An 11,641-nucleotide genomic window follows, 5' to 3' on the forward strand; every position below is an offset into this window, starting at 1 on the left:
TGCAGTTTGGCATTAGCAGGCAAAATGCTAAATGAAAAAAAAAAAAAAAAACTGAAAGTGTCAAAAATGTCCTTAAAGTCACACAAGAGTTACGCAATTCTAAGTCCAACGTGCTTTTGTTCTGTGGTGTGCAGTAGAATCACCATGCGATGTAAAGAACTATGAAAACAATATTGATTTTTTTGCACAAGTTAACATTTAAATTACGCAACAAATGAATTTGCCTCTAAATCACCCAAACAGTATGTCAAATGGTCATTTTTAGGGCACACTTACGCAAAGGGACTTCCACTACACTAACATGGGGTTAAAGGCCTCACCCCTATAATAAAGATAGCTCAGTCACACATGCTTCCTAGAACTCAGAAACAATGGGTGCTTCTCATTTTAAATTTGTACATCCTCATTTCCTTTACTCGTGTCTCAGCTCCAACCCCCTTAGAAATGAGGACAAATGAATTGAAGGCTACTTTGGAATATTCAAGCGTAACTTCAAATCATCAGCTGACCTCTTGAAATATGCCAGATATATGGTTTATTTAAACTACAAAAGGTAAAATATTAGATTAAAATTGTGACAGCTGTAAAGGGGGAGGGAAATGTATACATGCACAAGTTTTTCGACAAGACAACTTCCTCATAGGATACACCTGTGCATCCTCACTTATAGCTCCATTGGAAGCCAGCTCACTCATTCCTTGCAGTGCAAAGAATTGAGATTCTTCAAGATTATTATTTTGGGATCAATTTCCAGGTCACAGGCTGGAGGACTAAGGAGCGAGGAAGCATCAATTTGATGATGTTCCAGTCAGCAGCAATGAAATAGTTACCAACACTGACTGAAGTTGTAGATCCAGTAACAAAATTAAACAGTATGATAAGACTTTATTTTGATATTCTGCAATTGGTACACTACATGGGACTGAAACCATGGTCCTTGACTCTGATGGGTCCAACAGATGCCCTGTCCCACCACCAATCTGCTGAAGAAAGTGAGAACAATTAAGCAAATGACCATACAAACATTAACGTTTGCAAGCTTAAAAAAAACAAACAAAAAAAAAAACACATGCCTTTACGTAGCTGATCACTTCCACTCCTAATGCCACAGGTTGCGTCACAGCAGCCACACACCTGATCATCCTCATCAGCAGACACCCACCTGTCAGACAAACCAAATATTAAGTCCTCACACACTAACGTTTTGAAGTAATTCATATCAGTGAAAACATACCTATTAGCAGAGAAGGAGCAAGCTTTCTGCTCAACATTAGTAGGGTTGGATGCTGCAGCCACCTTGAGAACACAAGTAATGTAGACCTAGAAAAAGCCAAATTATTTGTACTCTCCATGCCAACATGCACCCAAACTGCTAATCCACATACATACAATTCCACGGATCTCTTGCTGGAATCTGAACGCCACCAACTGAAACTGCAGCTTCTCAGTTTGAGTCCGGGGCATAAAGAAAGAGCCTGAGCCTGTGAGCTTAGCATCAACTAGACACCTAGGGTGGTAGAAAATTAAATTCAGACATTCCATGATGCCACATTGTGTGGTTCTTGAAGGACCTCTACTCACCCATTATTCTCAATAAAGGAGTATCTGGGTGTAGCACTGGCATCAGGGACTGAAGTAGCTACACAGCTATCAACAAACACACGAAAAGGAATGTGGTTGTATGACCTCAGTGAAGCCTCAATATTAATGGAATCACCCAGGAAGTACTGGTTAGAAGGTCTTTCAAATCTCCAGTCATCTGCAAATAAATCGTTTTAGCCCAGGTTCACAAGCACTGGCATGTTACAAACATTTACGTTATACCAACCAGTCATGAGCTTGAGGGAGAAGACCAAAAGTTCCTCCGCAACTATAGTTGAGGCATATGGGGCCCAAGTAGGCATTAAGGCATCACTGCTCACATCAAGCACTCTGTCAAGATAAGAATCAATCCCTTTTAGTGCAAATTATATTAGCATATTCTGCAAACCTGAGTTAACTGAAATCTTACCTTGGATAATGACACTCGATACCAACCACCGCACCACTGCTCCTGACAATAGGACTACCATATGAAGCCTCTTGTGGGGTGTAGATAATGTTGAACTTATAGACAAGCTCATCCTCAGTCACCTAAACAGAAAGGTTAATAGAAGAACAGTCACATTGACGGTTCAGAATACCTATGATTATTGTCACAACATAACCTTACCATTGATGTGCTGCTACATCCATGCAGTTCAGACTCAAAGATCAGCACTTGAGCAGAAGAATCCTCTCCAGTTGCAGTACAGCCTCCCAGTGTAAAACCAGAGGACAACACTGGGTGCCCAGTCCCAAAGAAGTCCTTCATCACTTCCACATATAGTGAATTCTCTCCACACTGAGCAGCTACACTGTTGGCAGGGACAGGAAAAGGCAACTCAAAAGGAACGTCTGGCTGCTGTGGCTCCTCTGGTAGACTTGGAAAGCTCCACGTCAGTTTCGCCACTGGACCCTGCAACAGCTCTTTTAATTGAACACCCATAAGATCTTGAGAAGACTTCCCAAAGTCAGTCCTGACTGGTGTCTGGACAGGAAACTGAGCGGGAAACCTTTGTGATGCAAATATAGTGTTACTGGGAACCAAAGACATCCTGGAATCAGCCTGTCGAGAAGCTTGACCTAATGTTCCAGGCTTAAACTCGCTTGGACTCGGATTATGTGCTGCTCTTCCTCTCCATTGTGTTTCAGAAAATCCAAGTGCAAGAATAAACACCAATCCAAATCCAACCTGCCAAAACCCCATTATTGCCAAGCTTGATTCAATGACACATTAGGGTGGGTGCTACCATCCAAATTTATGCAGATGTCAATCAGAATGGCTCCACCTCTCTCGTGACAAGCATAATTTTTCTCTGCACCTGCCAATTTACTCAATATAAATATCAATATAACACAGGTGAAAGTCATTGATTCTAAATGAAGTACCATATAAGGGCATGTTATTAGTAGCTAAACCAAATAATTGCTTATTTGAAATATCAAAATGACAGATCAATTCCCTGAAACACAAACAACCCCAAGTCTTTTTGTGTCTTCCTTTTTTATTCATTCAGAAACATGGCCACAGACAGAATTGTACACTATTCAAAATAACAAAGTTTAGTATGTTTCAGGTTTAGATTGTTACAAACGTTCTTCCCTCACATCAACAGCAATCTTCACAAGGGACTGAAATGGAGAAATTTAGTTGAGAACCAAAGGAATGCAGGATCATAACATTATTTTATTATAGATTCACTGATATGTTTTCTCCCCATTACAACTGTTATGTTTAGGTTGATCAGAGTGTTTGTGGATTCAATGTAGACTTCATTCTTTCTTGAACTATACTATATGCTGGTCAGCACCAAAAGACTATAATTTGAATCTGAGTCTACTGAAAAATTTTAATTTAAAATATTAACAGGTATGAACAAATGACAAGCTCATTAATGGACATTTAGAACTTAAAATGTGAGCACGCTGGCGAATCTTAAAGAAAATATATAGTTCACAAATAGTTTGTGAAGCAGCACACAGTAATAAAAAAGTACTCAACTATTTGAAATCAGATTATATTTCCAGTTACACAGCCAGAGTCAACATTTTCTCATTGTTTTAGTCTCTTCAGAAAGAAACAACTTGTGTGCCACTGAACAGGTATCTACTTTAACACAACACTTGGGCTCAAGATGCTCAAGATTACTCATCCTGCCAATTCACAGCTCTAAATGGTTAAAAAAAAAAAAAAAAACGACACAGACAAATAAAGACACTGTTGGGGAGACTGGGTCAGCTGTGTGTTCAGATCTAAGAACAGTTGACTGCTTCTATCCTATACACTTTAATTGTCCCATCTGCTTTTCTTGCGTTTGGGGGGATCAGGAACTGCAAAGCTGTCTTTATGAGTCCCTGACCTCTCACCCCCATCTCGTTCTGACCGTCCCTCTCTGTCCCTATGGCTCCCTTCACCGTTTCGGCTATCGCCATGACGATCTCTGTCACTATAGCGGTCCCTTTCCCCATAGCGATCACGGTCTCCCCCACTATGCCTGTCACCATGACGATAATGACTTTCTCCATGACGACCCCTGTCGTCAGCATTCCTATCACTACGGGACCCCTCTTTTGAAGAAGAGCTAGAGTAAGAGTCTGAAACCGAGCTCAGGGAGCCAGCGCTACTGAAACCGCTCATTTTGGTGCCTGAGCTGAGGGCAGGGGGCGGCAGCATGGAGGAAAATGAGGAGGACGACGATGGAGAGTAGGACAGGTGGGGTCTGTCAGGCCCCTCAGGTGCTCCTGAAGGCAAAGAACTTAGACTTCCTGCACTGGTCCACCCAGAGGAGCTGCTGGACTTTGTAGTAAGTTTAGGAGGAACACCAGATGCCGCCACAAAGTGGTTTTTATACTGAGCCTGAGAAAAAACAAGAGCATGTTTAACAAACTTTATAAATTGGTATATTTACACATATGTAAACAATATCTATACTGAAAAAACATGAGAGAGGGCTTTTTTTTTTTACGTGAAATGCTTGCTTCAGGGCAGACATACGGTCTCCCATGGCTCCAGTGGAGGGTTTGTAGGCCTCATAGTTACCAAGAGCAGCACCACTACTACTGCGCTCCTGATTGAAGAAAATAAAAAATGCATTAACAATTAATTGGCTCGGTTCCTGTTTGTATGGTAATTGCAAACACAGGAATAACTAGGTTTTATGGAAAAATGTGCAGGAAAAACACGAACGGACATTTATATAATAATATATTTTAAAAAGAAAATACTAAAATAAAAAAATGAAGCAAAAGTAATATCAAACTAACAGTGGATTCAGATCCAAGTCCAGGTCTCTCTCTGTAACCCAGGCCTCCACCTCCAATATTTAGCTTCTTCCCTTTCCCTCCCTTAAAGCGGGATTTCCGGAACCAGGGATTCTTAAAAAAAGAAAATGCAAAGTTGGTGAAAAAACTAAACAAACCATGCACAATGAAAAATGTACATTGCAAACAGGATGTTGATTTACCTGCATTGCCAGGTCCATCAGCTCCTTTGAAACACTCTGATTGGCTCCCTCTAAATTGCGAACCAGGTCACCAGCGAATGAAGTGTCTTTAGTGGTGAGCAGAGTGTAAGCTACACCTTTCTCTCCTGCACGACCTGTTCTACCAATTCGATGCGTGTGTGTGTCAATGTCTCGTGCTACATCATAGTTCACAACTGTACGGATAGATGGAATATCCAACCCACGAGCTGAAAAATGCAAGAGAAATTTAATTTGAATGAATACAGAGTTATTTATAATAAAGGGAATAAGTACACAAGTGGAAACAGTTCATCTATCTTGAACAGATACAGATAGTACACAAAATAAGTAATGTAATGCCTCAAGTGACACTAACCAGCAACATCAGTAGCTACCAATATGGGCAGATTCTTCTTCTTAAAGTCAGCAATGACTTTGTTCCTCTCACTCTGATCCATGTCTCCATGGAGCAGCCCCAGGCTATAACCTTCCTGATTCAAATTTGTAGCCAGCTCCTCGCAGTTAGCCTTTTTAGTGACAAAGACCAGCACTGAGCCAGCGGAGGTGAACTCCACCAGCCTGCGAGTCAGCCAACCCCACTTCTCCTTCCCAGTCTGCAGCACCTCCACTATCTGAGTGACATCTTCATTAGCCTGGGAGGATGAGAAAAGAAGTTTAAATAAACTTATTCAACTACTATGTGTACAAATTCTTTTATAAGAAACAAGGGCTGCACCTCTCCTATATCTCCCTGCACAACACGGATGGGGTCGACCAAAATATCTCGTGCCAGCTTTTCGATTTTCTTCCGAAATGTTGCACTGAATAACAGAGCTGTGAGAGATCAGGTCATGAAGGGCTTATAAGTACAATCAATGGAGTCATGCTGGAAACTAGTAGAAATGTTTTAAAGCAGCACAATAATATGAACATGAAAGATACTTACTCTGTCGATCAGGTCTGACATGGCTGGCAATGGATCTCACTTGATATTCTGTATAATGCAGGTTAAATTTAAGACAAGGGTATCGCAATTGTACTTTTTTTCTTTAAAGGAATAGTTCACCCAAAAGTTCTACCATAATTTACTCACCCTCATGTTGGTATGAACCTATAATACATATCACATATAAACACCGATCAATGCACATACATAGAGCACATCGAATATGGTAAACGTCTGAGGAGTGAGAACCAATGAGGTTTGTTCTTGCAAGCGCATTTGAGCTTCCATTTACCATATTTGATGTGCTCTATGTATGTGTGTGGATCAATGTTTATATGTGAATAAAAGCCTAACTTAAATCTGTTCACCATTTAAGTGATCACGTCTCTTCAGAAGACTGAATTAAACAGCCTTTATGGACATTTTGAAGCTTGTTTTGGTGGAATATACTTAAGTGGAAGGACAGAAATATCTTAGATTTCATTAAAAAGTTGTTAATTTCTGTTTCGAAGATAAATGATAGTCTTATTGGTTTGGAACAACATGAGGGTGGGTACATGATGAAAGAATGATCATTTTGGGTGAACTATCCCTTTAATTCAATACTTTGGTGACCAAACAGCAATTGTGAAATGCGCTGCTTTTTTGAGAGCTTTTAATAGAAAAAAAAAAAAAAAACCATGGGATAAAAATGAATGAGATAATACAAAAAAAAAGTTACATTTCACACATACCAAAGCCCATATCAAACATGCGATCAGCTTCATCAAATACCAGGTAGGTCACTCGCTGCAGAGATGTAGCTTTCTTCTTCACATGATCGATTAGACGACCCTATGTGAGAAGAGCAAACATATGAATGAAATCTTCATACAATATATTCACTTTCAAAGACAAACCAAGGAACACCTTTAGTAAATAGAAAAAAGCTGAATGAGGTTGTGTATTGAAATATAAATGCCTGGTTTCACAGACAAGGCTTAAGCCTAGTCCCAGACTAAACTGCATGTTTGAGCTGTTTAACTGAAAGTAACTTGCACTGAACATATCTTAAAATATGTCAGTGCCATTGTTTTATCTCAAAGATGCACACCAGTAATGTTTTTTATAAGGCACGTTTATAAAAGCTACTTAAATGTCCTAATTTAACTAAGGCCTAGTCCTGGCTTAATCTAAGCCCTGTCTGTGAAATCAGGCAGAGATGTTCTTACTGGGGTGCAGACAACAATTTCAGCTCCTTCCTGTAGAGCTTTGGCTTGTTCCCACATGCTGCCACCTCCGTACACTGCCACTGAGCGAAGGCCATATACCTTCCCGAATCGCTTGCATTCGGAATGGATCTGAACCACAGAGGTAAGCATTGCAAAGTGATTAAAACCCAAAACACACTACAAAACCTTGAATCATGACCAAGACTGCTTTATAAGAAGAACATATTTAATTATTTTGCTCAGTAGTTATTTTTTCATCTCCTTCCACTCATTCATCCCTTACACCTTCCCCTAACATGAAGGAGCTTTCTTTCTCACTGACCTGTTGACAGAGCTCTCTAGTGGGGCAGACAATCACAGCAATAGGTCCTTCTCCCGGCTCCAGCTCCTTCTGGTCCATGATGTGCACCAGCATTGGCCAAATAAAAGCTGCAGTCTTTCCGCTGCCGGTTTTGGCAATGCCAATCATGTCTCTGCCACTCAAAGATATGGGAACACCCTAGTGAAACAACACACACATTACTTTAGAAAAATAATCCAATCCCTAAAATGACTACTTTGATGACAGCATAAATGAACAAAGGGCCATTTGGATGGGTTTGACAGCTCACCTGGCACTGGATGGGTGTGGGTTGAGTGTACTCGGATTTACGGATCTGGTGCATAAGCTGCTCATCAAATCCAAAGTGGGCAAAACTTGTGGATGGTTTAGGAGGGGCTGCCCCTGAAACCTGTTCATTTTGAATATGGTTTAACATTGGTTGAAAGAAAGAGAATAATCATTTGTGTATGTACTTCTGTGTGCTGCCATTGACCTTCAGGTTGAGTTTCTGTCTCAGTTCCACCACTCCAACCCCAGTCAGACTGCTGAGTTCCTCATGCTCAATATAAAAGTTCTTCTCAAAGGGAGGATAGTCAATCTACAAACAGAAGAGAGGTAAAAAGTCATTGTTTACATCTCATACTTTTCTTTAAAGTATATACAGGGGCTTTTTGATATGAGAGATCTAATAAACTACAATGTACTTGCTCATCAATAGAGTGCAGCAGGAATGAATAGGAAAACCTGGAAACAAGTTAGCAATCTTCCAGTTCCATTCCAAACAGTTCCATGGTTCCAAAGTCAATTGGTCTTTTGTTAAATGCCTGAAATAAGATTTTATTCTATGACATATGAATCCATAATAACCCCCCCCCCCCTTTTTTTTAATCATAAACGTTTGCTAGTCACAGAGCGTATTTTCTGCAATAATCCAAAAGCCAATGCACAAATTCCTAATGGCTTTTGTTTGAGGGAACCAGGGAGATGCAATCTTCTGACCTACAAAATTACATAATTCCCACAGCACTCTATTTAGGGATGTTAATGCAACAACTACTGAAGGGAGATGCAGTAACAGTACCTCTGAGTGGTCTATGGGGGGCAAGGGCAAGATAATCTTTTTGGTAGTAGGAGCAATGGGATTCCCATCGCTGTCATAGTCCACTTCTTCCTCCTCTTCCTCTAGGGTCAACCCAGCTGTTGGATTCTCCGCCATGTAACGGAAATATGCTTCCTGCAAAGAACACAAAACCATGCTTTAGATCAAGACAAAGAGCAGCAGGCCTTTATATCTGAAAATAAGAAAGTCATTCAAATGGAACTACATCAAATTCAACTTTGAGTTCAAATTCACGTCCGAGAAAATACGTATTGCCTAGGAACTGACCCAGAATAACTAATTATATGACATACCAAAATTTCAAAACCACATATCTGACAGCACTGATACGGTGTCAAGGACGTTACAATACATTTTAATTGATCACTGATATTTTAACACACATTTAACATGGACTCAAATCTCATGTTTCAGTAACAAAAGAATCACTCTACCTGTAAACAATTAAAGAAAATAGATAATGACTGAGAACTTTTGAATCTGTTGAGAAATCAAATCTGATGAGTGCATTTATAGCCTTAAAAACAAGCTACTCTATGCTCTTTTGCACCAACTCTATTACCAAAAGCCCATTTTAATGGCTCAGTCTGTAAACTGATGTGTGTGTGTGTGTGTGTATATATATATATATATATAGTGTATAAGGAAGAAAGATAGAAAAGGGGTTGGGACACAGCCAATGCTGTGGCAAAGATACGATGGCGGTAGTAACGTCAAGAAGGTCACTCACTTGGTCATCTTCTTCTTCAATGTCATCCCGTATACCCCTGGAAGAAACAAGCGGAGAAAAAAAAAACTTCCCTGCGACTCGCTCAATCACCCATGGAAACCCATATTCTACCCATTAACCCCCATTTTCTATTCCCATCCTCTCTGCTATAAATATTATCTGAATGAATGGTCTTAAAATTATATATTTTTTCTGTGGATAATTGCAGAATCTTACTTGGCCAACTTTTTCTCTTTTTCCTTTTCCTCAAGTTTCTTCATGTCCTTTGCTGCTTGGTCCTGAAAGAAATCAAAAGAATTATAAGAGAAAAAATTAAAGCAAAAGAGCAGCAATGTTCACTGCCGGTTCTAATAGAGATCAGTTCAGGAACGCAGCTCTCACCTCCACCTCAGCCATAAAGGCATCAAGGGGGTCATCCTCACTGTCTGAGCCTCCTCCTCCTCCTCCTCCAGATTGGAACTGCTTTCTAGTGGGAGAGTTCTCGGCGGGTATATATGGCAGATCTGCACTGCTAGACTCCTCTTCATCATCCTCAAAATAACTAAAAATACATTTCAAGCATTAAACGTAATAGCCTCTTTCGTTCACCTAACACTAATTCATTTACTCAACCTCAAAAGGAGACATTAGGTATAATAATAGTCTCCGTCAACTTTCATTTTCATGAAAGGTGCAACAAAAGCAATGAAAGTGAATGGTGACTAAAAACTCATCTGTCTCAGGAAGACATATGGGTTCTGAACAACATGAGGGTGAGTAAATAATGACAAATGTTCTTTTTGGGTTAAACTGCGTTTTTCAATTTTTATTTTAGGGTGCAATGTCTTCATTTAAAAAAAAGACACATTTTAAGTACTTACGCATTCTCCTCGTCGAAATTGGCTCGTTTTGTTCCTATTTTGTAAAAAGACGAAAGCTGCTGATTCTTGCCATATCCACCTGATGGTCCTGAACTTCCAAATGCGGAGTGGACTGCCTTCTGGGTAACAGGAGGTTCCTCTTTCTTCCCACTAGCAAGAGAGAATCCCCCAAATCCAAAGCCCCGCTTGCCACTGGGGCCTCCCTTGTTCCAGTTCATCATGGCTGTTGGGCTGCAAAAAAAAAAAAAAATCATCAGATTGGAGGTTTAAACACCTTTATAAAACACAAACACACACACACACACACACACACACACACACACACACAAAACCCCATCAGGCTATTGAAGCACAACAATTACAGAATCTGCTTGTAAATATCGCTCAGCTTTGCTGTTGTTGCCATAACTTTCATTTTCAGTGTTCTCTTCTTTAAAATTTCTCTCAATATTTCTGTTGTCAAACAGCAGGTAGGCGACAGTGTTTTGTTATGCTGTGCTGATAGCCGTGGAGAGGCCTTGAGCTGTGCAAAAACGGATTATGTTTCGATTACTTTCACTATGATTGCGTGAAAGAGTAATCGATATATTTCTTCGCTTTCTGGTTATTTACCTGTCACTGATACGGTGGGGGGAAAAGCGATCTTCTAAAGTGGGTGGACACCGTATTTATCCACAGCGTATTTACCACTTCAGGCTATCTTGCACACTTCTTGGAGATTGTGTTTTACGTAATTTACAATGGACTCGATTTTGTGTTGCGTAACATTTACGCGACGCGTTTGGTGTAGAACGTAGAATGCAATGTTGCCAGATCCCCATCTTATTTCAGTGTATGATGTATAGTAATAATATTGTATATATATAATTTATATATATATATATATATATATATATATGACTTATATATATATAATATAATATTTAATAATATAATAATATTATTATTTATTTATTTACGTTTAATTTTGCTTTTGTTTATCTTTTTTATTTGATTTAGATCTGTTGAACATTTCACGCTAGTTTATTGTTGATTGACTGTTTATGCCATTCATATGTTGTTAAAATAAATAATTAAATAAATCTTAGTGTATGAATTGAGAAAAATGTTATTGCTCTGCACAGAAAACATAGAATACATACAAAAACCTTTGATTAAATGATAATACATGATTATAATGCATTTTCAAAATAATGCACAATATGATTTCAAAAGATAATTCAAATAGTTTATATATTTTATACAGACCTTCTAGATAAATTAATAAATCCTTATGTCGGTGATGGGATATTTGACAGTTGCGAGAAGTCTTTGGACCCTAAAACTGCAACCTGCAAAAGCTCTTCTTTATACGCGATAATAACAAGATATGGCAACACAAACCGCAGAATATTTCATTTGCTCACG

The 11,641-nt window shown here is 39.3% G+C and overlaps 2 protein-coding genes across 3 annotated transcripts; both read right to left on the minus strand.

The window, feature by feature from the left end:
- Positions 1-802: 802 nt before the first annotated feature.
- On the minus strand, positions 803-2,920 carry zp3e (zona pellucida glycoprotein 3e). Of its 2 annotated transcripts, XM_084134006.1 has the most exons (8): positions 2,213-2,920; positions 2,012-2,133; positions 1,829-1,932; positions 1,582-1,759; positions 1,390-1,507; positions 1,235-1,320; positions 1,074-1,162; positions 803-980 (listed from the first exon to the last, which is right to left on the minus strand). In XM_084134006.1, exons 1-8 carry the CDS (start codon positions 2,786-2,788, stop codon positions 913-915), a joined length of 1,341 nt encoding a protein of 446 aa, XP_083990132.1. In that variant the 5' UTR covers positions 2,789-2,920; the 3' UTR covers positions 803-912. The 2 variants fall into 2 exon arrangements, with proteins under 2 accessions (XP_083990132.1, XP_083990131.1); XM_084134005.1 differs by lacking the exon at positions 803-980 and having other exon boundaries at positions 992-1,162.
- Positions 2,921-3,068: 148 nt separating this feature from the next.
- On the minus strand, positions 3,069-10,976 carry ddx42 (DEAD (Asp-Glu-Ala-Asp) box helicase 42). Its single transcript, XM_084129721.1, has 18 exons — positions 10,847-10,976; positions 10,235-10,465; positions 9,756-9,915; positions 9,591-9,652; positions 9,375-9,411; positions 8,606-8,758; positions 8,018-8,122; positions 7,814-7,933; positions 7,525-7,701; positions 7,203-7,331; positions 6,726-6,825; positions 5,992-6,039; positions 5,782-5,879; positions 5,422-5,698; positions 5,046-5,272; positions 4,846-4,956; positions 4,548-4,649; positions 3,069-4,438 (listed from the first exon to the last, which is right to left on the minus strand). The coding sequence occupies exons 2-18, from the start codon at positions 10,453-10,455 to the stop codon at positions 3,869-3,871; spliced, it is 2,697 nt and encodes an 898-aa protein (XP_083985847.1). The 5' UTR covers positions 10,456-10,465; positions 10,847-10,976; the 3' UTR covers positions 3,069-3,868.
- Between the last annotated feature and the right edge of the window lie 665 nt (positions 10,977-11,641).

The sequence above is a fragment of the Abramis brama genome (genome assembly GCF_963993115.1).
Source record: "Abramis brama genome assembly, chromosome: 1".
Lineage (NCBI taxonomy): Eukaryota > Metazoa > Chordata > Actinopteri > Cypriniformes > Leuciscidae > Abramis > Abramis brama.

What these genes read in the sequence shown, in the direction of transcription:
- zp3e (XM_084134005.1), bottom strand. Translation starts at nt 2,788, where the DNA reads ATGGGGTTTTGGCAGGTTGGATTTGGATTGGTGTTTATTCTTGCACTT. An exon ending in ATCGAGTGTCATTATCCAAG is followed by an intron (nt 1,933 to 2,011) that starts GTAAGATTTCAG and finishes TTATCTTGACAG; the next exon opens with AGTGCTTGATGTGAGCAGTG. An exon ending in TCCTTTATTGAGAATAATGG is followed by an intron (nt 1,508 to 1,581) that starts GTGAGTAGAGGT and finishes CTACCACCCTAG; the next exon opens with GTGTCTAGTTGATGCTAAGC.
- ddx42 (XM_084129721.1), bottom strand. Translation starts at nt 10,455, where the DNA reads ATGATGAACTGGAACAAGGGAGGCCCCAGTGGCAAGCGGGGCTTTGGA. An exon ending in TTGAAGAAGAAGATGACCAA is followed by an intron (nt 8,759 to 9,374) that starts GTGAGTGACCTT and finishes TGTTCTTTGCAG; the next exon opens with GAAGCATATTTCCGTTACAT. An exon ending in CCACACCCATCCAGTGCCAG is followed by an intron (nt 7,702 to 7,813) that starts GTGAGCTGTCAA and finishes TTGTTTCACTAG; the next exon opens with GGTGTTCCCATATCTTTGAG.